Raw genomic sequence first — 25,984 nt, 5'->3', positions numbered from 1 at the left:
ATATATATATATCTCTATATATATATATCTCTCTCTCTATATATATATATATCTATATATCTATATCTATATATATCTATATCTCTCGCCCTTGAATGCCTAAAGGACCTGGTGACCATGCGAACAACTATTTTCACAACTGTGTGTCTGAATGACATTAACGAAACAAACCCGTACACGCGGATCAATGGAGAAATGGTTTTTCCAGCATCAGAAAAGGGTAACGCTGACTCTCAGTCATCCCAAAAGACATGAAGAGAACTGAAGTAGTGCATAAAATTGAGTCAGTGCCCTGAAGACCAGACTTTAACTGCCTATTAGGACAGTTTTACAGCCAGTCCCACTGCAGCAGGGGACCGTCTCATTCAAAATGCTCCCACAGGTCGAAAAACAGTCAGAGTTACTAATGAGACCATAGCCAGCAGCGAGGAGGGAAAAATGCAAAATTAATAGCTGCGTTACATTCATCACTTATAAACTGGACGTTTAGTGATGATTTTCACTGGACTTTTCACATCCCCTTTATCACTAATGATGAGTTTTGACACCTCAGGAAATATCAGTGAAGATGTGGGTAGAGTAATTTCCAGGTTTTTCCAGGGGCAGCTGCACAGGCAGAGACCCCCTCACTAACATCTGATGTACATCCAGCCGGCTGAAATATGGGCTGCTGCTGGTAGACTTTCAAGCGGTAAAGAAGAGGAAGTGATCAAATGATGCAGTCATGGCTGACAGGGTGATTTATTTATTTCCCCTGGTTTCTGTTTATTAGAATCTCATCTAGTCTCAAGTCTCACTTGTATGAGAAGCTTGTTAAAAAACAAAGAAACTACTTTCTATTTTTCTAATCATCGTTTTTCTCTCGTGGACATCAACTCTGATTTCTTGCATGTCACATCGGTCGACTTTTCTAAATTGCCACGTCTGGGATATTTGCTGTTTTTCTTTTATGACGGGAAAATAATTAGACAGGCGTGTTTGTTCCAAACGTATCGAAGAGAACAGATGTGACAGAAACTGATGAGTTTTCCCAGGAACAGAACTTTGTCAGAAAAACACGAGCGACGTAGCAGGAACTTTCTCCTGCAACTTGAAAAAACATGGAGTTTAATCTCGCAGATTTTAAGGACGCGGTGTGCAAATCGTTTAAATATTTCATGTTCTCTCTGAGCACAAGTCAAGGATAAAAACAAATCAGTAAATCTCTTTGTCTTTGATTAAGACACTTTAAAAAAGTGCTTACAAAGTCATTAAGAAAACCTCTACATGAGTGTGAACATGTAAATGCACAAACCCTCTCAGTCCCTAAGGACCCACTGGGGCGCACTGACAGAGGCGAGGCTGCCGGACACTGGCGCCACCGGGCCCTCTGACCACCTCCAGTAGGCAACGGGTGAAGTGTCTTGCCCAAGGACACAACGACCGAGACTGTCCAAGCCGGGGCTCGAACCAGCAACCTTCCGATCAAAGGGGAAACTCCCAACTCTTGAGCCACGACACTAGTAGCTGCTGGGACTTCGAGTCACCGCTTTCCAACCAGGACAGGCTTCTAGACTTGAATGACTGAAAGAAAGAAAACAGCCGTAGCTCATTTCCTCTTCAGCTGTTTTTCAAGCTGCTTTAATGTTAGCGAGTCTTGTAAAAATGAAATAAACACCAAACATTTCATATTTCCATCTGGCTGCTCTGCTTTGCAGTCAGCCTGACCTGAAGGGCACCTGAGTACAAAACAGAAAAGTCTCCTTTTTAAAGAAAGACTCTAAAGTATGTTCAGAAAGTTTAACACTGCATTCTCCTTTGAAAAGACTTCATTCAGCGAGACCTAAAAGCCAAAAGGTAGATGCTGAAATGCTGAGATTTTCTCCATGTTCCTCCTTTCTGTAGCACAGTAATAGACACTCTGTGGTGGAGAGGTGACGGCGTAATGTTTGGATTTGAAGTCAACTGCTGAATTTTATTTCACTTCAAGGCTACTCTTCATAACTTATATTATTACTCATCTTGTGTTTTTTGTATTACACGATGATGTAAAATGAATGGCACACTCCATGAAAAGCTGTCGATTACACATTTACACAAAAGCCTTTCATAGATTTTAAAGAGTTGTTAATTCCACAAATGAAATATTCTTTTTTTCCTGAAAGCCTGTCAGTTATCCTGTCAGTTATGCGTCTTTCACCTTCAAACCTTATATATCGTGTCTTTTAATATAATTATAAAATCTTAAACTGATCCAGATGAAAAGCTCTGAGACGGGGACACGAGCAAAACTGGTGCATCTCAACTTGCCCATGAATTCTCCTCTCTATTTCCTCCATTATCTGCCACCCAATCAGGAGCCGTGTTTGAGAGAGGGCAATCTTTCTGCGTGTTTTGATATTAGACACGGAGGATGATGGTATAATGGTTTATCTTCCTTTGATTTCTAGATTATGCCAAAGGACAATGAGACACGGTCGACTCTGATGTATAAGTACATCATCCATGAAGATTCGGTGCCCATCAACAATAACAATGTCATCCAGGAGGAGACCTATGAGTGGGCTCTGAAGAGCTGGTCTCCGTGTTCCAAGCCATGTGCTGGAGGTAAACTCAGAAACTACCTTCACTTAAAAAAAAATTATTAAAATTGTATATTGAAGTTTCATATTCAGTCTATAGGTGTTTGTGATGATCTGCTTTCATCCACATTCTCAAGCTGTGTCTTTGAAGTAAGAAATTATTGACTGAGTGAGCTAATTCAACCAAATATTTTGTCTTCAAACAAGATGATTGACATATATTTCTTATATGCACTTCTAACCACAAAGTCTTTTCATTTGCATGGATACACAGAATATCGAAAAGGTGTTATTGGCAGTACTCACTGTTTCTTAGTGTAGGAAAGATAAGGTTGGTACTTGATATAAGATTGATTTTTGCTACCCTAACCGTTTTTTTCTTTTCCCCCGATGGTCATGAGTCCTAAAAAAACTTCATTTATCATTTTTCTACTGTGTTTTTTGGTATTATTCATATGTCAAATGTTATGTTTGGTTTTTAAACATCCCTGTGCGAAGAGCATCAGCATTTCAAATCTGCAGAATTGGCCACCAAAGATGTCACTGTGAGCTTAAATTTCACGACTTCATAGCTGCAAATATTTCAAACAAAGAAACAAACTAATACAACATTAATATTGGTCAAATTTTGCATCTTATTATATCTACTTGATATGTGACTCTGACCTTTAGTGTGGGAACAGCATGAAATTTGTAATCCTGCAAAAGAAAATTACACATTTTTCCAGCTTACTAAATATCCCATAATGGTAAATGGAACTTTTATACTCGAGTACTTAAAGCACTTTCGTGTCTCATTCACACTTGAACTGTTAACTGCAGTTCTTTCCCTTCTTGATGTTGCACATGCTTGTGTTATATTTATATTAGCCTGAATACACCTCTAAGATTTTATGCAGCAGGCTTAAGCTCGCTGGTATTTAACTTAAAAGTAGACAAAAGCTTTAAGACACATTTTAAACTTAAAGGAAATTAGATATAAAAATGTGACTTGAGTAATTGCAAAGGAACTTTGAAGTTTGAAAGTCAAACCCCAGTAAAAGGATGTGAACTGTCTTTCTAATTAAAACATGGGGTTTTTGGGGGTGGGGGTTTTCTGGACAGGGTTTCAGTACACCAAGTATGGATGTCGGAAAAAGGGAGACACCAAGATGGTTCATCGAGGCTACTGCGACGCTGGCAAGAGGCCCAAACCCATCCGAAGAATGTGTAACCTTCAGGACTGCACACAGCCTCAGTGAGTACAGGCCTCCCCTCATCCTCCAGCTAAAGAAAGCTTTCTGTTAAACTTCTACTCAAGCTGGACCTGACGAACATGTTGCCAGCATTAAGTCTCAGTCATTCCCAGTGGGACTGACTCCACCAGAGTTGCCCTTTGCCACTCTTTCTCTTCATCAGTGGCAACTTATGAACATAATTTCTAAGTGCAGCCGAGGAGCAGAGGGTATCACAGCCAGTGGTCTCGAGAGCTCGTCAGGGCTTTTTGTGGACGACGTGGCCCTCTTGGCTTCATCAAATGGCGACGTCCAGCTGACACTTGAGGAGTTTGCAGCTGAATTTGAAGTGTTTGGGTCGGGAATTAGCACTTACAGGTCTGAGGCCATGGTTCTCAGATGGAAAAGAGTGGAGTGCAAAATCAGTGTAGGGGATGAATTTCGTCCTCAAGTGCCAGAGTTTAAGTATATCAGGGGCTTGTTGAAGAAATTGACAGTAGGATTGGTCCTGCCTCGGCAGTGTTGCAGACGTTTTACTGGTCTGTTGTCAGTCTACATTCTTGCCCTCCATGGCCACGATCTGCAGGTAGCAACCCAAAGAATACCTTTGTGAGCTCAAAAGAGACGTACCCTCCTGCATATCGACAGGAGACAGCTGACGTGGACGCCTCCTAGATGAGGCATTTTGGGCGTGTCCAACTTGGAGGAAGCTGCAGAGCCAGGACACACTTGAGAGGTGTCTTGTGTCTCCTTACGTTTTCACAGGAGCAGTAGGTAAATGCCTTTGTCAGCATCATTTAAATTTCAATTATCTGTTTCTTATCACTGGACTGTACTAGAGTGTGAAAGGAGTGAAAATGAAAGCTTAACAGCCAAAAATCTGCTGTCTTTATCAAGATGTGAGCTCTGGTTCAGACACTTCGTCCTCTTTAGGCACAGAAAATGACTTTGTATTGTTTACAGGTCAGATATGGGCGACACAGAGTGGAGCACCTTTGGAGCGGATTATCATTGAATTTAACATCCTCTCAGAATTGAACACGGTGACCTTATACAAGTACAGATCATTTAGCTGATATATATGTATATGGATATATTTGCCATTCGATGACTAAACATATTTTTCTTCCATTTAATTTTTTCCATCAAATAATCAGAAAAATATTATATAATATCCTATAGTACACACAGATGCACATCATATATGGACTCTACCCAGTTTTCAAATGTGCAGAGTGAAAGCATGACTCGGTGAGCTCTGCTCTGTTCATCTCTACAATCTTGCATAATTTGACATCTGCAAAGCCTCAAAATTCCCAAAATGAGCACCATCAAGTAATCATTATTCAGCCTGCGTATTTTATGATTCGGTTAAAATGACCTGTGACAGGTTAGAATTAGAAAGATCAGAATTAAAGCAGCAGAGCCCGAGAGGTCCCGACGACACAGCGTTCACAGAAAGTCTGAAATTTATAACTTCGTATAATAAGTCAGCTGCCTCGGGACATCAGAAAATGAGCTGTGACATTTACTTCACAACTAAGTCAGTTACATTTAGTTTCGGGTTGTTTTCCACTCGGTGTAAACTGACAAATATTACACTCAACACTTTTCCAATCATTTAATTTTATCTTTATTTAATTCCTGTGCTATCATAACCATCACCCCGCTGGTGGCATCATGATAAACGTGTGATGCGAGTTCTTCATTGTGTAGCCCGTTTGCTCAGTAGGATTAGAAATGCTCCGTAGTAACAGTGAAAGGCCTTGGTTTGAGTCGGAAGTGGATCCCTTGTGTTCTTATTGTACTGTCACAAAAGAAAACATGAAACAATTCTCAAACACAGATTTGCTCAATGAGACGATCCGGTAAGTGCTCATGAAATATGTCCAGCCGTCAGCAACAGCCGAGTTATTGAGTGTTGAAGTATTTGCTGGGTTATGCTGTAGTTACAGCTGTGGCAAGGGGAGCAACTACTAACAAGCAAAGCAGTGAGTGAAACAGTGACAGCTGTCTTTATGCTCTCAGGTCTGTGACTTTTGAAGTGTGGCAAACATGGCAGATGGCCCCGCCCCTCCCTGAGCCTGGTTCTGTTGGAGGTTTCTTCCTGTTAAAAGGGAGTTTTTCCTTCCCACTGTCGCCAAAGTGCTGCTCATAGGGGGTCATATGATTGTTGGGTGTTTCTCCGTATGTGTTATTGTAGGGTCGACCTTACAATATAAAACACCTTGAGGCGACTTTCGTTATGATTTGGCGCTGTATGAATAACACTGAATTGAACTGAAAAGAGTGAGACTGTTACACTATTAATCGAACTGTGCTTACTTTACAAATCTTGATTGGACATCATGCTGTCAATAACTTGGTGTTCAGTGGTTCACACACGTTTCCTGCTTCAGCTGGGAGTGCTCTTCATGTTTCATTCAGTTCACAGGCCGGCTCAGATCTTCAGAGACCAACCAAAGTTGAAAAGGGTTTCTCAGCGTGCAGTGACCTGTGGGCACGTTTACTCTTCAGTGTGACTTGTTAGTTGAGCGATGAGTTGTGAGAAAAATCACAGCAGTCTGTTGTAAAGACACATAATCATGTAAGGGAAAAACTGCCTCCGGAGTGATAACACAGCTCTGCTGCGTGTAGCTGTTACGCTGATAAAAGAAGCGCGACTGTGAAAGGAAAAGGAAAAGACGTAAGCTTAACGTCTGCTGACCTCTGAAAATGCAAATGAAATCATCCATCTAAATTTCACACTTCCTTTCACATCAGCCTGCTTAAGAACTCTGAGATGATGCAGCACACAGGAAGCTAATGCTACACGTAAGCTGTCCCGTTTAGCTTTAAACCAAAACTCCAGAGATCATAAAGCTCCTGAGATCTAACGCTGGATGAATCACTCACTGCTGTTTTGGAAACGGATTGAGTGCGATTGACTTCCCTTTGGGGGGGAAGGATTTGGCTGCAGCTCAGAGCGGAGCTGCGTTTGAACTAACAGAGCAAATGTCTCCTGAGCACGACGTTTTCTCTTGTTATCATTTTCTTAGAAAGGAAACTCGCCTTGTGTATCTTAATGGAAGAACATACGTTTTTCAGATGTGTAGTGTTTTGATGTCACTGTTGTCTTTAAGAATTTGTTCCAGTGTAGCTGTGAAAATAATTATCTGTGATTTGTTTGCTTTCATGGTCCGTAGTAGATGAATGAGTTTCTTGGCCTTTCATGAAGCCAGAATTAATTTGACATTTATCTAATGGAGTATGGCACCATCTACATCATGTTGCTGATGTTCCCGATCTCCAAATAGAAACCTGCTTTTCATTTGGTGTCACTGTGACCTTGGATGTTACTGTATTTATGCCCCAGACTTGGCAATTATTAACTGGGGGATAAAAGTGGAGGAGACAGAAATGGCCTTGGGTGGAGATCCAGGCCGCTGTAGTGAACCTCACGGCATCGATCGCCTGCGCAACCCGTGAGTTAAGCCGGTGCCCTGAGATAATGGCTGTCCTTCATTGAGTGATAAAGTTCTCATTGTGAGGATGGAAGTGCGGTGGGAGCCTCAGTCACAAATGTCTTAGCTATGAGACTGTGGATCGCGCTCTCTTTGTACATGCACTTTGTGTAGCTTTCTTTTCAGTCAGGTTTAGGCTCTAACAGCTGTTTGATAAGGGGCTAGAAAAAGAGTTACAAATGAACCTTAATGCTCTACATTATTATTATTATTATTACTAGACAATCACTGCGTTTAAATGTGACACAAAGGGCTCTTCAACAAGTTTTTAAAAAGTATGTGATGGATTTGGGTGTGAGAGGTCCTGGTTTCAAGCGCCCAGATATGTTACAACCCACTTAAGTGTTATCTGGGATGGGGTGTAACAAAGTGGGGAAAAAATGTAATAGTTAACATCAGTGGAACATCATTTAATTTACAATTAAGGCAAAATTAGAACAAAAATAAGACACGGGGAAACTCTGAGCGTCATTGTCTCAGTGGCCGAAATAACAAACAAAACACTAAAAAAAAAAACTAAAACCACTCTAACTGTAAGAAAACAGAGTACAGAGGCGGAGCTCGCCGTCTAACCACAAAACAGGAGAAAAAGACTGAAACAAAAATGGCAGAGAACCCTTCCTGCTTCCACTGTGGATCACTACAGTCCCCGTTGTAAAGATACACCTACAAACAAAACAAAGTCACACCAAGCTTCACTAGTTGTGCACAGCTACAGTCCACTACCCGAATCACTGCAGGAAGAAGGGCGCGGCATTTGGACATGGCAGTCTTTATGCAGTGGCTGACGAGCTGCAACACATCTCATCTGTGGTTAGACCTGAAACACAGGAGGAGAAAGAGCCCTCTCACATGGGCAGAGCCCCTAGAGGTCAGCAACTGTAACAACAGCCACTGTATTTATAGTCTCACAGAGCTACTAGCATGGCTTTGTAAAAGCAACACACACCAGAGAACCATCTGTACTAGTTCGATGCACTCTGGTGTGTGTGCTGTTTGTCACGAGTACGTTTGTTTTGGTCATTTAATTGAATTTTTCAAGTCTGACTGATCATTCAGCATAGGGTCTATAATATAGCACACTCTCTATTATAGACAGACTCACGCAGCAGACGCTTGTGCAACTGGAGGCGTCTGTGGCCATTTAGGGTTCAGTATCCTGCCAAGGACACATGACATTGTTGTGTTTACAAGGTTCTATAATAAAGGAAGCAAATTAGTACATGCTGTTACCCTGTCAGACCAGGGGCGCCGCTAATGAGGCTGGGTAAGAGAGAGGGGAGAAGAAGAAAGTAGAGAGAGGTAAAAGAGATGGAGCTCCGCTGTAAAGCCTGAAATAAAGTGTTGAACCCAGACGTCACCTCCGCTGCCTGATTACAAACTCAACAGACATGTAGACCGAAGGAGCCAGGCATCAAAGCACCAGCCTCTGCTGGACTTCCTGACACAGCCACCTCACTCTCAGCATCGTCTGTTTGTCTGATCTCTGTGCACCCATCAGTTATTGTCTAATTACTTTGCATTTCAGTGTTTCTGTTGCTTTCAGAATCACATTTTAAATCCTTCTCCACATGCAAGCTCGCGAATGAGTTATAACATAAAAGTCCAAATATTCTACCTCAGTAAGTGAATGATGAAGAAGATTGTAGCGTCTAAATGGGTCTTTGCAGTCTCTCAGGGCTTTCACTCTGTGCTTTTTGTTTATAAATGATGTGCATGGTCATGTTCAGGTACTTGGTCCTTTGAAGAGGAAGGTAAATTGCCTAAATAGCTGGATTTTTTTTCTTTTTCCCATCATTGTTCCACCTTGCTGCACAACGTGAGGCCAAGGTTTTTGTGAATCGCTCTGATGAAAGAGATGACAAAAGTCAAAGAGGATGTTTGCATCGCTGCACCTTAAAGGATAGAAATGCATCGACTCACGACTGATGTGGGATCATGAAGCTGGCGTATTTTCACATTTAGTTTAATCAGTCTTACAATGCACAAGAACTTCAATACATACAGTTTTTAATTAAACTCACTCTTCATGTTCACCGAACGTTCGTGAGATTGTTTGGTGAACTCAAGCTGCTCTGGCACATAGTCAGTGTGCAACCCTCGGTATATAAAAGGAGTTTGATTACTGTGTAATCCACTGAAGTCTTGTCACAGTAACTTGCCAGGTTTAGCCTACTGGGATAAACTCTGACATGATGCAGCATAATTTGACCTTAGATGGACATAAATTATACTTTTACTACAAAATTATTGGAAAACCTGCCAAGAATCTCTTTAATGGCACCGGAGAAAAGATATGTGCACAGAGCGTTGACTTCTTTTCAGTTTGGTTTCTTTTAGAAAAGTTACAGCACTCAAAACAAAAAGTAAAAAATGCTACTGCCTATTTAAACATTATTATGCAGCCTTTTCGTCCTACGTTGAACAATAATGTTTCTTGACGCATGCAAAAACAGAAAAACCTGCTCATACAGGGCCTTCATAGAGCTTGGGAAATCTTTGAGAAATGAAGTGCATTCAGAGACCTGCTAGTGTATAGATTAGAGCTAATGGAAATCTAATGTAAGAGGATTCATGCTGAATTTTAAATGTCTTTATTGATTTATGTGGAGGCGTCAGCAGCTTTCTGTGCTGATGGCGTCTTTTGTCTGAGGTGTTTGTCTGCGCTCAGGCTTTCTGTTAACAAACATTTCACCTCTGCATACTAATTCTCGTCAGTGAACAGTGTATCCGAGCCTGCTCCTGGATTCCACGCGTTATTTATTTATTTATTGCTTCCTTCCGTGAAAACTCGACATAAATCGTTTCCCATTTTTCCTGCCCCTTTTCCTCCGTTCAGAAATCCCTTCCTGTTGTGACAGGCCGCATCTAAAAGTATATTTTTACTCAATAATTTATTCACTGCCGATTGATGTATGTAGCAGATTTAACCATCAGTCTTTCTAACATCACTCAGGGGAATTTCCACCTTCCAAAAAGATGTGACGTTATTTTGGAAATCTGCAATAAATACTGCTCGCATGATTTTTGACCTCAGAAAATCAATTGTTAGTTTTATTATGAAGCATGTTGGACATTTTTAAAGTATGGTCACAGTTGAAGGTTTGATTTGATTGGATTTAAGGTAGAACAGCTGGACACTGGTGCTGGTCTGTTGTGGTGTGCATAAAGGCACAGCTACTGGTTTAAATGGCTGACCTGCATTCATACTTTGACATATGACAAATAGCTTCTCCAGAAGTCTAGAGATGGCTCGAGGGAGCCGATATTCAGAGGAAATGGTTTAAGCAACCAGTAGGAGAGCCTGAAGCAGACGTAGCATACTCGGGAGAGTTTGTGTCCGCTGGCTGGTTTGGGAGCATCTCTCTATCTCAGTGAAGAGTAGATATCATGGGCATTGTTTATTAAATTTTTTATACAGCGTATTATTGGAACTGGTCTCTTTTAAAATGTGTACCCCTTGTGTTTACATCCTCAGTGGCAGTTACCAGGTGACGTCAGTGATCCTGTGTTGTTTTCCCTGCAGATGGATCTCAGAAGAATGGGAGCACTGTACCAAAACCTGCAGCAGCCTAGGCTTTCAGATCCGAACCGTTCGCTGCGTACAGTTCCTGCATGATGGCACGAACCGCTCCATCCACAGCAAATACTGCAGCGGCGAGAAGCCCGAGAGCCGAAGGCCCTGTAACAGAGTGCCGTGTCCTGCCCAGTGGAGGACCGGAGCCTGGTCAGAGGTATCCACCGAATGTATTTGTTCTTCGGGGCGGGGGCCATATTTGTCATATTTTCATGTTTCAGATCTTTTAAAAAAATATATTATTAAATAAAGGTAATGCAAAAACATACAACATGCAGTCTTTATGCAGAACTTGAAAGTGGAGTTCAAGTTCACTCCCCGCTCCCAGACCTGCAGTGGGACAAAGTGCAGCAAACTAAACAGCGCATCATTCCACGATATAAAGAAGCAGCTGAGAAACCAACTCACTGACATCTGTCACTTTGGAAAAGGTTACAAAGACCACTGCTGACCAAAAAGAGTACAAAAGCTCGAATCACATCTGCCAAAAAACATCTGGATCCTCGCCGAGACTTTTGGGAACTGACAAGACAAAAGCAGAACTGTCTGCAAGGTTTGAGTCCTGTTACATCCGGCTTCAAGCTAAAAAACAAACATCAGACGTGGTGGTGCGATGGTATGACCTTAAACAGGCCGTTCATGTTTGCAAACCCTCCAGGAAAGACGTGTGGCCTAAATTCCCTCCACAGTGATATGAAACTCTCCCATTTATCTGTTTGATTGCAAAGTGTGATTGTGCAAGTGTAGCACAACCGTTTATTGGGTTTAGACGACTGCTGCTTTGTCACTTTGGGGCAGGTAACTTTGGATGATCTGAAACATGTTAAATATGCAAAAAATGGAGAAACTACTAAGGTGGCAAATATTTCACGTTACTGGGTTTGAGCATGAAAAAGCCATTTTCTTTTGAGTCGCAGATCAAAGAATCGCATCTGAAAGAGTCGTTTATATTTGCTGTTTGTCTTTGATGTGAGGGTGAAGAATTTGGTCCCAGACTTTTGTGACTGATTTCATTCTTAATGTAACGTTGTTTTCTGTTCCCCAATGGCACCTCAGCTGACATAGCAGGGTCTCTGTACAAAGAATCAGGCATCTGTAATATTTCATTTAGAGCCGTGTCGCATCTCATCTGCAAACATGCCAGTTTTACAGCCTGCACTTCCTCCAAATGAGACCTTTAAAAAACCACATCAAAGAATTCAATAAATCAGGCGTCCGGCTGAGTGGCACGATGCAAAGAAGAGCTAATGAGATGTGTGTCTTTGTGTTAGTTGTTCATTTGTGTGGGTGGGGTTTTTGTAACATGATTGGGCTACAGCTTCTGATTAGCAATATATATATATATTTAGTATATGTACAGTTAAGCTGTGAGTGAGAGTAGTGGTGCAGTTTCTTTAATGATTTGTTGGTAAATTAAAGATGTTTTTAAATCATAAAAACATGCTTTTTTACTTCTAGGCTGATGGAATATGTTCGAACAAAATCTCATGAAATTAGCCACTTACAGTGTTCATTCAAATACCAACAGTCAAACTAATTGCTTCAGTATTGCAGTCTTGCAGGTTTATCAATAAATTATTCAAAATGTTGTAACAGAAGAAAGAGGATCTCTCCACCTGGGCCTGTTGAGATTTCAGATGCTGTTTGGCTTCATTTGAGGGCTTTAAGTTTGTTAATTCGCCAGAATCCCTGGGTACAAAATAAAGATGCCACTGAAGCAAAGTGAGACAGAGACAAAATACTTTAGTCGTGTGATGTATTCCCAGGATAGTTTTCTAACATATAAAACTCTGAGGAAAGTAAGAAGTGTTGTTTCTTTTTGAACATTAAACCTGAAGTGAATTTTCAGCTCACTTTTCTTATCTTCAAACTCTTGCTCAGTGTTCTGTGACGTGTGGAGAGGGGATAGAAAGGCGTTTGATCACCTGCCGGATTGGAGATCAGTGTAACGGAGAAAAGCCCGAAAACGTGAGGCCGTGCAAACCTGGACCCTGCCACGGTAAGAATGTCTGATGGTGCAATCCTCGTCGCAAACATGCAGCGTCTTCTTTTCATTTACTCCATTAACATTTCAGCACATTGTGCTTCCCTCCACATAATCAGTAATTCCAACATGCCCGTCTTTCAGTCCAGCAGGTCCTCTAGACAAAATACATAATGCATGTCATTTGCTCTTCATTTTAGCAGATTACGTCCTTGATAAAAAAAATACCAAATCTTGCATTTTCCCCTGACCTCGCAGCCAGCCGACGGTTTCCATTTATTTTTAAATGAAAAGGAAAATCAATCAGCAGCCCCTCGAAACGGGCTCGGTCCATCTAGCCTGCAATAATTCATTAGAAAGTACCAACATTGTTCACGGGTGAGTGCAGTTCACGACCAGGTAGACGGAAGCATCTCTGCTGACATTACAACAACAGTAAAACTTCATTTAAGCATTTCCCGTGATTGATTTAGACTTCGAGTTTTGTGCCGCTTCGAAAATTCAATCAGTCACTGCTTGAAGGAAGAAAGATGTATTCAGATGTTAACAGTGCGTCCTTTCACATGCTCTTATTGACTGAAACGTGCCGCCCTGTCACGCTTTCATTTAAAGTCATTTCCTTTAGTGATTTAAAGCCCAGACAATGACATTTGTGAAGAAATAACACATTATTCCTCTTACTTTGCTGCTAACGTCATTCTTCCAGTTGGAGCTGCTGTGATGACATTTGAAAGTGTCCAGCGTCTGTATGAAATTGCTTCACCCCACAAAAACTCTGCTCAGTGGTAGCACAGAAAGGCGTCTGCGCCTGCACGAATGTTTGCTAGACTTTGGTTTGAAATGCATCAAAGCAAGTAAGGCCGAAGGAATCGTCCCATTCTGCTTTGATCGAAAGCTCATTCATAGATCTAATGGAATAACACTTTTGTGTCTTCATTAAGTAAACTGCATAATCGCTCACTTTCTATTCTGAGGGGAAACTTCGTGGAGCTTACGATGTCATGTGCATAAATGGCCGACATTGTTTTCAAGCAGTCATGCTTCTAAGTGCATTGTGTGTTAATTAGCTTGTGCTTAATCTACAAATAGAAACATACAAAGGTTAATGACGAAGTCTGCTGCTGTTGGTTGTTTTAAAACCTTTCTGTCACACAACCTTAGAAGAAAGCTTTTAGAGATGCTCCAAAAGATTCTTTGTTCATTCATCTGCAATGAGACAAGATGTGAAGGAAGTTCGCCAACAGTCCTGCAAAGATCTGTGAAGAACCTGAAGTTAACATACAAAAACCTGCAGAAAGCTCTACAATGAAGTAAAAACCATGTTATATGTCCAGTGTAGAAAACAAACCTGTATTTTGGCAGATCTCAGTTTTTCAAAAGAACTGAATGTTCCACACAAGATTTCTAGGACAGCGTTTAGCGAACAGATGGGACAAGAGTGTAACTCTTAAGCTACACTGCACACCAAAGCATGCAGGGTCTGGGTGACTTGTATTCAATAAAAATAGAAACACAAACAAACTCAAGGCAGGAGGCTGGCTTAGCGTTTAGGAGACGAGACATCGTGTTAAAGTCAGGACGAGTGAGATGCTGTGACATGTTTGAAGGGGGCCAGTGATGTAAACAGTTTGGTGTCTATGAGAAGCTAACACAGGTTGCTGCTGCTGAAGGACGTTTAACAGGTTACTAAAGTCACGAGTTTACCTATTTGTACAGCCGTGACAGGACGCGATCACAAACATGAAATTTAAGGTTGTGTGTCACTATTCTAGGACAACGTGCAGTGAAACAAAAATGAGACAAAACCCCCCCAAAGCATTGTGTTTGTTCACAACAGCGATGAAAATCAGCAAAAGGAGTCCAAACAGAATCCTGCCAAATCCAAACCTTTTCATGGAACGTCTTCTGATTTTAATAACGCGCCCTAAGCACCTACGTGGCCTTTCTGAGACAGCACACAGATTTTTAAACCAGCGTATTTTATTGATCGTGTCAGTGGAAGTGCATGTCATTTGTAAATGTCGCTGCATGCTCTTTATGCGAAACATAAATGCCAAGTCAGTATTTAAGTTACAGAGATACATCTCATAATAATAATAATGGAGCACACTCATAAGGCGGCGAGAGCACATTAAGCTCTCTGCAGGTAGCATTCCAGCTGTTATATATGCATGTGTTTATTTTATGTGTGCATGCTGTGAGTTTATGTAGAACATCGTCCCTCAAACAGGAAAAGAAGAGGTTTGAATGAACAAAACGTCTGTGGTTTGTTTGGCCGACGCTGCTGTGGGATTATTACCTTTACTTTAAATCTTTACTGTGTTGCTGTGCATATTTATTTATAATTTTAGCAGAGATAAAGGTAGTTATTTTGCATTTTTGTGTTAAAGGGCAGCAATTGAATGGCAAAATATCAAACAAGGTAAAAGATCTTTCTGATTAGACCTGAGACATTTTCATGCATGTGCTTAGAAGAGTCGTTGAGGTCTCTGGAAGTTGTTTTAGGACGGATGTAAGTCTTGTTAAGCAACACTCAGCAGTTTTATTTGTTAGAGAAACAAAAGCAGAGTTTGGTGCCTGAGAGCGTGAGGGGGATGAACCGGAGCCAACACCAAACACGCTTGGAATTGGTTTGTACAGTAGTAGAAGAAACTGGGTCACATCTCCCGTCCAGGCAGAACAGAATGAGCATCGTTATGCTGAATGTGCCGTTAGAATGTGCACAGACACTTTCTTTGCTGTCAGTCTCTAATTAAAAGCAACGCCTCTGCGCTTTGTAAGGCATCCCTTCCTCTCTTTGATCTCTTTCCAAGGCCATTTAAACTTTCCAGAGTTTTGACACTGCGGCGAGCTTACACTGTATGCTCTTTGACTTACAGATGAGCCGTGTAATGGGGACAAATCCATCTTCTGCCAAATGGAGGTGTTAGCGAGATACTGCTCTATCCCAGGCTACAGCAAGCTGTGCTGCGACTCCTGCAGTAAGCGCACCGGAGCCCTGTCTATGTTCTCGGAGGCGGCTGAGACCGAGGAACACGTTCGCTTCGGATCAGCCTCACAGCTCCTTGAGACGCTAACGGCTGCAGTAGCGGCCAACGGCACTCGCGGTGGGAAACAAGGCGCGGGCAAAGGATCCGCCACATCGGGCGGTGCAGCAAAACACATCACCACGCCTGCTCCAGTTAAGAAAACCCCATCAAAGATCGCTACAGCACCAAGGCGGGTTCCACGGCATGCGGACCTCACTGACAGGAAGCTGTCCACCCAGGCTGGTCCTACTCAGGGTCAAAGGTCAAGCAGTTTGGTGGACAGTCGGCAGCCTGTGGCATATTCTGAAGTGGAGCGATGAAAGTCATAGCTTTTGCCTTTAGGACTCGTAATGTACAGTAGATAATCCAGCTTCATCCTGAGTCTTCTCACACCAGAAAACACAGAGAAAGAAAAGTGCTGGTTCACTTTGTAAGAATTTGACCCTGATACGGACTCTAAATATCTCTTTAACCACCTGCAGCTTCCAGATTGCTGAGGCTGAAACAGCCGTGCTACTTTGCCCTCATACTTCTATATTAATATGAAACAAATATGAAATCATTTCAAGGTGTAGGGGCACGTGAGCCACGGGGAGTTTTCAACCGTGTCAAATGAAAAGCTAAATTACGTTCGTAGTGAATACTTTCAGGGATACAAAACAGCCAAAGGACAGTATTCAAAAGATGTTTGTCGCTCTGACTCATACATTCCCGATGTCTGACATTTATTTCATTTTATCACCTTGTTCACTTGTTCAGGCAAATGTTTCTCTAATGTCACCTGCACAGTGAAAACTGAGAGAGCAGGTGGAGGAAGGTGTCTGCATTCCCCCTCCGGACGAGCGGTCGCCTGGTCTCGTTACTGAATAAACCAGACTCCTGCTGCCTGCAGAGCAGCTCTGCTGCTGCAGGTATCCAGAGAGAACGTGTGAGCAGGTGCAGAGACCAGAGCTAACCCAGCTGTGTAGATTTAGTAGAACTCAGAGTATGCAAATAGATGCAAGAATTGGTTTAAATGCCTCTTGCATTTCAGTTCATTTAAAAGTGACTCCACTAAAGGCCGCCCATATGGAAAAACTTCTATGATTTACTCATGAAAGTGGCCACTTTCTCATTACTTTCATGTATTGTTTTAGTATCCAAAACATACAAGTTTCATTATATAAATGTGTTTTCACTCTTATATGCTTTTCATACAAGTTTCACACAAGACAGATACAAACTTTATAAGATTTATATAGATCTTTTCCATGTGGGCACGTTTGCCACGTTGGTTCTTTTTGGATAAATCTCAGCTTTACGATGCGTTTAATTGATTGCATCCATATCCTGTCCCCACATTGTGACCTTTGAGGTAGATGTCAGAGTTCGGTGTCATTTTAAAGTTAACAATAGTCAAAGCCAGATCAGCTGAGAATTCCCACTACTTGAATGTTACAAACTGCCAGTTTTCTTGCCAGAAATCGAACTTTAAAGCTCGACTTACAGAAAGTTCAGCCGTCAAAATATTCAGTGAAAAATGATTTACCGTACTTTAAGTGAATATGAAACAGGAACAGAGATGAATTTCCCCGGCGCACTATTTATAAAGCTTCCTGTAAATGCTGTACATGAGAATATCAGTATTCTTTTAAGAAGGTGGGATGCTTTCAAATACATTTTTAACCAGTTCTGACAGATGTTGGTGCCAGTGTTTACCCTTCCAGGGACTGTTCACATGGGCAGAAAGGGATTATTGACTGATCATTGATGTAGCTTTCCTTTCAGAATGCCATGAAGGTTTCTGTTCTAACTTAAGGAAAAGTCAAAGTGCAGAGAGATGAGATGTTTGATACCTTGTATGACACAATTAAGTTAGTTTTTCATAAACACTGAAAACATGGGGAAAGCTAACCGGCTCTGTCCAAAGAAAACACCACCTATCAGCACCGAAGCATTCATCCTGTTTCTGTGTTTAGTACAGGAACAGCTTTGTTAGACAGAGCTCACTTATTGCTTTGCTGCACCAAGCTGGCTGCCTTTCATATTTAGCTTTGTTCCATGTTTTTCTCTTCTTCTCAGAAATACTTAAGGGCAAAGAAGAGAACTAACTAAAGAGCATGCGCATATAAAATAGACCGCACAACACTCAGGTTAAAGGACCAAAATTATTCATAATACATGTAAAATGTGTTTTTACTTTAGCCTCACTTTTACCGTGACTTTTCGTTAACCTGTGAAAAGAAAGAAATGCAATCCGATATCAGCACACCGCTATAAATCCTTGTCCTGTGAAGCTTTCTGTTTGTGTTTGTTATTGAGGTCGTAGAGGGCAGTGATGTGGGAAGGAAGGGAGGCAGCCTATGTAGCCTACACGTCCTCACTGCCTGAAACCTCCATAATCAGGTAAAATCATAAGAACCTTTGAGGAATGTCAGCAAAGAGTGAAAATGATGAGTTGTTAGCAGAACTGCTGTGTTAGATTGCATTCGCGTTCACAGGTGAGCCTAATAACTAAAGCTGCATTAGTTGACTTTTGACCACTAGGGACCAGACAAACTCAAAAACAAATTATCTTTAACTTTTAGACACATTAAATATTCTCCCCGTGCAATGAAGTCCGACTTATTTTAGCTCAGGAGTCCCCGCCATCTCTCACTGTCTTCACCACCCAGCTGTTTGTTCCAGCTGTGCTTTTAGCTTTTTTATGAAGAGCTAAAACAATGTAATCTGTCAGTACTGAGCTTGGAAAATTGATCTACCCTTTCACAGTCTGCCGATACAGAGCCATGTCATTCAGTTTTAATATGAAAATTGCTTAATGACCCTTGGAGCTCGTTAGATCCTTTCATGATTAGCCTGAACGAGGTTCTCTGGTACGTGTTACGTTTGCAGGAACAAAGCTTTGTTGTAAGTACAATAAGCTGGAATTTAAAAAAAGACTTACTGTATGTGGAACATCTTTCTTTCCAGAGTATTCTCTAAATGGCTTTTTTATTAAGGTGGAAAAAGGTTTTGGAGAGAGAAAGCTATTTATTTATAAGTGGATTTCCTTGCAACCACCATGCATCTGACTGCAATAGCAAAAGGCACAGATTTGTGTTTTCAGCAAAGAAATAGCTTGCAACTATCCACACTCAGTCCTGTGTGCCAATGTATAGAACATGTATATAGCATTGAGTGCATAAGTATTTATTGAAAGTTAAAGGGTTCTGCTTTGTTGTCGCAGCGTGTGCAGCAGCCGGCCGATAAGCTGCATTGGATAAACCATTGAAAACTGATCACCTCTTTCTCCGGTCATATTTTCACATTGGAAGCAGATTTGTGCTTGTTAACGAACACAGTAGAGTAGAAATGACATTGTTTTTGCAAACAATTAGATGTAAATATACATGCTCAATTTTGAGATGTTTTACTTGTCAGAAAGCTGTTTTTTCACAGCTGTTGTGTAGAAGTCTTTATCCGAGTCGTTGCAACGCAGCAGCGTGAACTGACCAGACAGATGCTTTATTTTAACCGATAAAACATGAATAGCGTAGTACCAGTAAAGCTGCTTTATGCTGTTTGTAGTTGGCAGTATTTTCATTTTCCTCCCAGTTCTTTTCACAGCATTTACTTGCTGCCTATAAACTCTGCTGCTAATGCTATAGAGAGCTTGTAATGATAACTAGAGTAGCCGTAGATGTTACTTTGACAATCCCTGAGCCTCAGACAGCTGTTATTGCATAGGATTTTCCATGTACTGTATCAATACCCCTGTGCTGTCCATGCATTGAAGTATTGGATTGTCATGAACGCAAGTCACTCTGTTCTATTTGCTTTACTATGTATTTGTGTAGATTGAAGTGTACACTACTGATGCTGTTTGTTGTAATGGGGAGCACATAGCAATAAAAGAAATAATTATCTAGTCTGTGTTCTTGCCTTCGGCTCTTTCCACCATTGCTTTTTCTTCTGGGAAGTGAATTGATGCAGAAAAGAGATATTCTTGGTATGTAGTAATAACAGTGATGTAAAATAAGCCCAGAGCTCCTGCAGTCTGTAAACATCCTGTCTATCTTTGGATTGTTCAGAACACGACATACACACAAAAAACCACGAAAGCATATTCAGAGATTTTGATCATCATGCTTAATTTCTTTTATTAACGAAAAGACCAATCATGTGTCTGCGATGGGTCCCTGCTTTTGGCTTTTTTAATGAAATCCAGACTAAAAACATGACATTATATCACTTTTCCTTTTCACATACAACGACGCTGAAGCCGTTTTCCTGCACTCCAAAGTCTTCGTCTCCTTCAAATTAAAAGCCAACCAATTCCTCATTGATCACAGCTTCCTGCCTTTTCCTTGTATCACAATTAAGTGATTGTTTAATGTTTTGAGTTATTCGCAGTTGCTGGCAGGAGATTGATAGATGCCTTCTTTTACATGTACAGTATGAGCTTTGGAGGCAGTTGTAGGTTTTGGTGCTGCTTTCTGTGTCCTTCCCCTAAACCATGATGGTGAACAAGCTTTGTCTTCAGGTCATGTGAGAGTTGTTTTGAGACCCCCGTGTTGCTACTGAGAGAAAATTAAAAGAGGAGGGAAACTTAGTTTACCCCCCTTAAATACTCTTTCTCATTATTGGATTCACCTGTGTACAGAGATGGGCAGTAACGCGTTACTGTAATCTGATTACTTTTTTCAAGTAACGAGTAAAGTAAGGGATTACTATTGCAAAAACGGTAATTAGATTTCCGTTACTTTCCCGTAGGAACGCTGCGTTGCTAAAACCGTGACTTTTTGCGAGAATGTCTCACGACAGTGACGTAAGCGAGTGCGACATTCGTGACAACAGCTGTGTGCAGATCAACAATGGATCACATATCGATTGTGGGAGAGAGTATGAGCGTGCAGCGTTTAAAGCGTGGAAGCACTGACCTTACTTTGAGTTTGATTCCATAAAAAGTGACAAAAACATGAGTGTCCGCTGTGCGTGGGAAGAAAACTTCTTTTTACAGCGAAAAAACCCCTAAACTTCCAACAAGCACCGAGTAGCTACGATGTAATGGGAAACTCACAGTGAAACTGCCGTATCCTTCCACTGACCGCGGCACACCTGCACCAGGGTAAACCTCCGCCTGCCCCACTCCTGCTTTACAGGTGAAAATAGAGCAACAGGACCGCTGAGGCTTTGACTTTATTTATTTTCTGCTGTGTTTTACTTGCATCTATTTGAAAGACTGAGGGTAAACACAAAAATATTTTATTTTATGTGCTGGAATGTGCAGAAAATAGGTTTAAATGTTAAACTAATTTCTTCCAGTCAGAGAATTTTGCAGATAATTAAATGTTTGCTTGATGCATAAAGTTAAAAGATTAAAACTAATAAAACAAGTTTTAAAAAGAGACTTTTCCATTTGATTACATTTTGTATGATGGATTATGCAGGAAGTAGAATTAGGCTGAAAAATCTTTCACTTTATCACCTGTTCAGGTTGTAAATCGTGTTTTTAAAAAGTAACGAAGTAACTAAGTAATTAATTACTTTTGAAAATAAGTAATCAGTAAAGTAACGGGATTACTTTTGGGGGAAGTAATCAGTAATTAGTTACTGATTACTTTTTTCAAGTAACTTGACCAACACTGCCTGTGTATGTAGGTCAGGGGTCACCTGCCTGATTTTGTTTAAACAATTCTTGCACACTTTCTATAAATCCAATAAACTTCCTTTCACTTCTCAAACATCACTGTGTGAGTCTCCTGGATGATATATTTAACTGACATTTTTTATTGTACCAACCAACGATTTATACAGGAAAATAATGACTATTAACAAGGCTGCCCGATCTTTTGCATCCCACTGTAGGTTTCATGTTCTCCCCACTTTGCAAATCAAGCCTACACCCTTGCTGATGAACGCCCACACCCTCCTTTGTAAACCAGCCATTGTGTGGTCTTCCATGTTGTATTACATAATGTGCAGCAAAGCATTTTTCATCCTTACACTGAATTTCCTCCTAGATTTAACAAAAATGTCCTCAAAAAATAAAACTCAGTGCGTGCACCTTGTACCGTGTTGTCTTTAAATAGATTCTGTGCAGTAGGATCCTGGTCTTGCTTTTAATAAGTGTGACAGCAGCAACAATAGCTGCGTGTGGCTGTTTGCTTGACAGAAGCCAGTATCTCACTGGTATTATTATCCTTTGACACTTCCTAAAATTGCTTTGCCCACACGTTGGTGTAGGAAAAACCTGATCTATTGTCCTGGCGATGAGAGAGCGGCGGAGTTCTGTTATGAGCACTCACCTTAAAGAAGAGGGCCTCTGAAAAATCACTGCAATCACTGTGCTGAGTGACCACAATCATCCTAAGATGAAAACTTCCTATTGTGCTGGAAGTAGTCTCCTCCAGGATGTTAAAGGCCCCGTCCATAGGTCAGGAGGGGTCAGCGAATGGTTTGATGAGCTGGAAATGATCGTTGGCACATCTCAATCCCAAAAACGGCCTGGGAGGATTTTACACATGAACAACGGGCTTCAGCAGAGTTCCAGAAACATGGAGAGTCAGTGCCAAGATGAACTGAAGTTGTTCTGTTTACACCTTTCCTTTCAAATTCAGCTCTTTGCTCTGCACTGCATCGTCTCTGAGAGGCTGAAGCAAAAGGACTCAGATAAAAGAATTCAAGGTAAAGCAAAGTACTGCAGGTGGAGTCACCGGTGCATGTAAGCCTCTGAGCTCTACCCCACAAATACAAGAGCAGAAAGGATAGAAGGTGACACAGTTAGGACTTCCTGCCTCTGTCACAGTGCTGCGTGGCAAAATGAGAAAAAGATGGCAGCTGGGAAGTTGAGGGGGTTGTGTGTATTAAACCAGAGAACACAAGAGCCACGCTGACTACAAGTTAATTACTCTGTCACGGCACACTGAATAGACGCATACATTAAATTAATAACAGCTTTTTTTCATGACTTCTCTCATCTAATTAATACGTTTTGTGAGGAGCTCTCCACAGAAAGCAGCATAATTTCACAATTTTCATTGTGTCGCTTTTTTGTGCGAACAACAGCCAGGCAGTAGCAACTGTGCACGAGTGATGACAGTGCACGTCTTGACTGACGCACTATGAACCGCTGTGGACTTGGGTGGCTGCTTTTGGCGGTGCTGCAGGAGCGTGACATGAGTCTGCTACAGAAAAGCCACTCGTGTCTGACTTCTTCTTTTCTGACATCTTGACATCACAAACTTTTTTCAGGCTTTATTCTCACCGGCTGCACCTTCGACTCGTCAGTGAGGAGTCTAGATTATACGCTGCTGAAGAATCCTCCGTCACAATCATTGGAAAAGAAGAGACAAAAAAAGGAAGGAGCATCGGTCATGTGGGATTTTACCTGTAACGCTGCTGCTGTAGTTTCTTAAATTTGAGTGTATTGTGCTTTCAAGGAAATGCTTTCAGTGTTTTCTGGGTTATAAAACTATTTATGATTATTTTAGCTTATTAGCCCAAATTTAGCATCTTAAAAACCTCCCGAGGTCAACATCCTGAAACCTTCAGTGCTTCTGTTTTTTCTCTCGTTGCTCTTTTTGTATTTGAATATATTTATTACTGGATGATTTGTGGTTTGTGACACTGCAGTGTCCTGTAGTTCCACGTGGGACTGAGACCATTTTTGGCACGATGATGAAATAACAATTAAGGCCTGAAACAACCCAACAGTCATTTTGAAATGAAATAACAGGTAAACACTGTGTTAGAACTGAAATGAGTGAATTTTCATTCACGTTGAGTAATGTGATTATTGACACCTGTGCGTCTTTACTCTTCTTGTATCGACACGGCTGCTGTGAAAATGGTTTGTGATCAGATTTTGTCACAGGCCCACTGGGTAACAAATCACTGCTCTGAAATCAGATGCGCAGAGAGGAGCCGCCTCACAAAGAGAAAGGCATTTTAACAGGGCTGTCTGTGCTGTACTTCCATAGATCCGGTCAGAGAACAGATAGATGGTTTTGTATTGACAGTTTTTGCAGCGTGCACTGCAACAGTCCGTCCCAGGGGAAGGCCACCACGTGGGCACAGCCTGAGCCCTGACACAGTCTCTCATTGTGTGTGTTTCTCTAATTGAGGGGCAAGCTTGCCAAAATCTTTTGTGACACAGCTCACTGTGGAAGCATGCAAGGAAGTCTGACAAAATCTTGGCACAATAATGATCATTTTTGTGCGGTAGAACATCTGTGATTTGACCGACGGCTGATTCTTCTTTGTTTGCAGGAAGAAAAGGCTGACAGCTCTTTCTTTTTTTTATTCTTTTCCCTTTTTTGTGCGTTAAACGTGACATTCTCATACAAAGTAAAAGAGGGGGAAGTTTTCCTCAGGTAAAAATGGACTGATCGTGCTGGTGTGCCACCATGATTTTTATATGGAAAGTCATTCTGTTCAGAAATTAAAAATGGGACAAAGAAAAGAGCTTCTGCATAATTTGCTGTCTTTATACAAATGCCTGCAAGGAAGTCAGTGAGAATAACATTTACACAAGTATTCAGACTAAATCTGTGATGTGTTCATGCTTGACAGACTTACCAGACTCAGCCAAGACTACCTCTGTGCTCCAAGGAGAGGTTTTTTGTTATCAGCATATTTGGGACTCTACAGGCTACAGGCAGACCTGAACATTAAAAGAACATATTTCATAAAAAGTCAGATGCTTTTATGTACAGTACTGTGACAGTACAGTACCTGATCCAATTTTATAATTCAATATTTGATCAATTCTTAATATTAGACTAAGAAAACCTGAGAAAATACAAGATGGAATTTAAATTGCGTTGGCAGCAATAACTGTAACCAAGCATTTGTGATAAGTGGCAATGAGAATAACAATGGTTAAAATTGCTTGTGAAAAGAAATGCATGTGATAAAAGACCCAGCACATTTACATCTTTGTAGTTCTACAAAGAAAAGCGTCTCTGAGCAGCTCTATAATAACAGATCCGGGGAAACCTGATAATGTGTTGTTTCTCAGTTCATTCGGTTTTCTTTTTAAGATCAAGTTTGTCAGAAGAAAATAAGCTCAATTCAATTCTTCATCCGCTTTATCCGAGGCCGGGTCGTGGGGGCAGCAGTCCAAGCAAAGAGGCCCAGACCTCCCTCTCCCCGGCCACCTCCTCCAGCTTATCCGGGGAACACCAAGGCGTCCAAGGCCAGCCGAGAGATATAATCTCTCCAGCGTGTCCTGGGTCTGCCCCGGGGCCTCCTCCCGGTGGGACATGCCCGGAACACCTCACCCAGGAGGCGCCCAGGAGGCATCCTTGTCAGATGCCCGAACCACCTCAGCTGGCTCCTTTCGATGTGGAGGAGCGATCTCATTGGTCACTACCCACAGCTCGTGGCCATAGCTGGACTGGCCATCGGGCATACCGGGCATTTGCCCGGTGGGCCGCTGGCGATTTTTTGTTTTTATGGGCCGATCGATTTTGGGTATAAATAATGAAAGGTGTTGGATTGGCCAATTGGTCATGATCGACTCTGGGCTGGACCAATTACAGCCGAGGAGGTCGGATGCACCCTCCCCCTTGTTTAGCAATCTTATAGACGAACTAAAGAAAATGGAGAACAAAAAAAGGAAAGGAGGTGCAGAAAAAATTAGGGCCAAAAAGAAACAAGCCCTTCAGGCAGACGCTGCCAAATGTGTAAAAATAACTGAATTGTTTGGCGGTAGCTATGGCATAGCTTCCACAGATTTAGCAACATCAGCAAGTGGTGGAGGCCAGCAGGTGGATAAGGGAAAGGGGAGGCAAGAGGAGGAGAGACCCGAGGCGGCCGCCGGTCATAGTGGCAGAGGAACTGAACTTCAGGTAAGAAGTTATGACCTGCTGTCTATCTGTGTCAGATATAAACCAAGTTTAGTTGTAGTTTGTTTTCGTTGTGCTGACTTTTTACAGTCGCTTAGAATAACTGGTACTGCGTACTAGCTAGCATGACGGAGTTTATATACTGCTGGGCGGGTGCTATGAAGTTACTGATAGTAAATTTTATTTTATGCTTAAGGTTAGTTTCTCAAACTCCTAATTTAACAAATTGTCTCAGTCACCAGGCTGATTTATCATCAAAAGTGGAGAAGTCTGTGACAGAGGAGACAGAAGAGCAGCAGAGAGA

At 41.5% G+C, this 25,984-nt stretch overlaps 1 protein-coding gene across 2 annotated transcripts in view; it reads left to right on the top strand.

Annotated features, from left to right (window-relative positions):
* The window catches only part of adamts3 (ADAM metallopeptidase with thrombospondin type 1 motif, 3), a 137,888-nt gene extending 117,387 nt beyond the window's left edge, over positions 1 to 20,501 (top strand). For both annotated transcript variants that reach the window (XM_042220121.1, XM_042220120.1), the window contains exons 18-22: positions 2,430 to 2,586; positions 3,666 to 3,798; positions 10,805 to 11,012; positions 12,737 to 12,854; positions 15,719 to 20,501. In XM_042220121.1, coding sequence (XP_042076055.1) covers positions 2,430 to 2,586; positions 3,666 to 3,798; positions 10,805 to 11,012; positions 12,737 to 12,854; positions 15,719 to 16,188 — 1,086 coding nt within the window. In that variant the 3' untranslated portion in view covers positions 16,189 to 20,501. The remainder of the gene's footprint in view (positions 1 to 2,429; positions 2,587 to 3,665; positions 3,799 to 10,804; positions 11,013 to 12,736; positions 12,855 to 15,718) is intronic.
* Positions 20,502 to 25,984: the final 5,483 nt, after the last annotated feature.

Source organism: Haplochromis burtoni, unplaced genomic scaffold (assembly GCF_018398535.1).
Source record: "Haplochromis burtoni strain Fernald_Lab_line unplaced genomic scaffold, NCSU_Asbu1 Contig_43, whole genome shotgun sequence".
Classification (NCBI taxonomy): domain Eukaryota; kingdom Metazoa; phylum Chordata; class Actinopteri; order Cichliformes; family Cichlidae; genus Haplochromis; species Haplochromis burtoni.
Note: the sequence above shows the minus strand (reverse complement) of the source record. Positions and strands in the feature narration are given on the sequence as shown.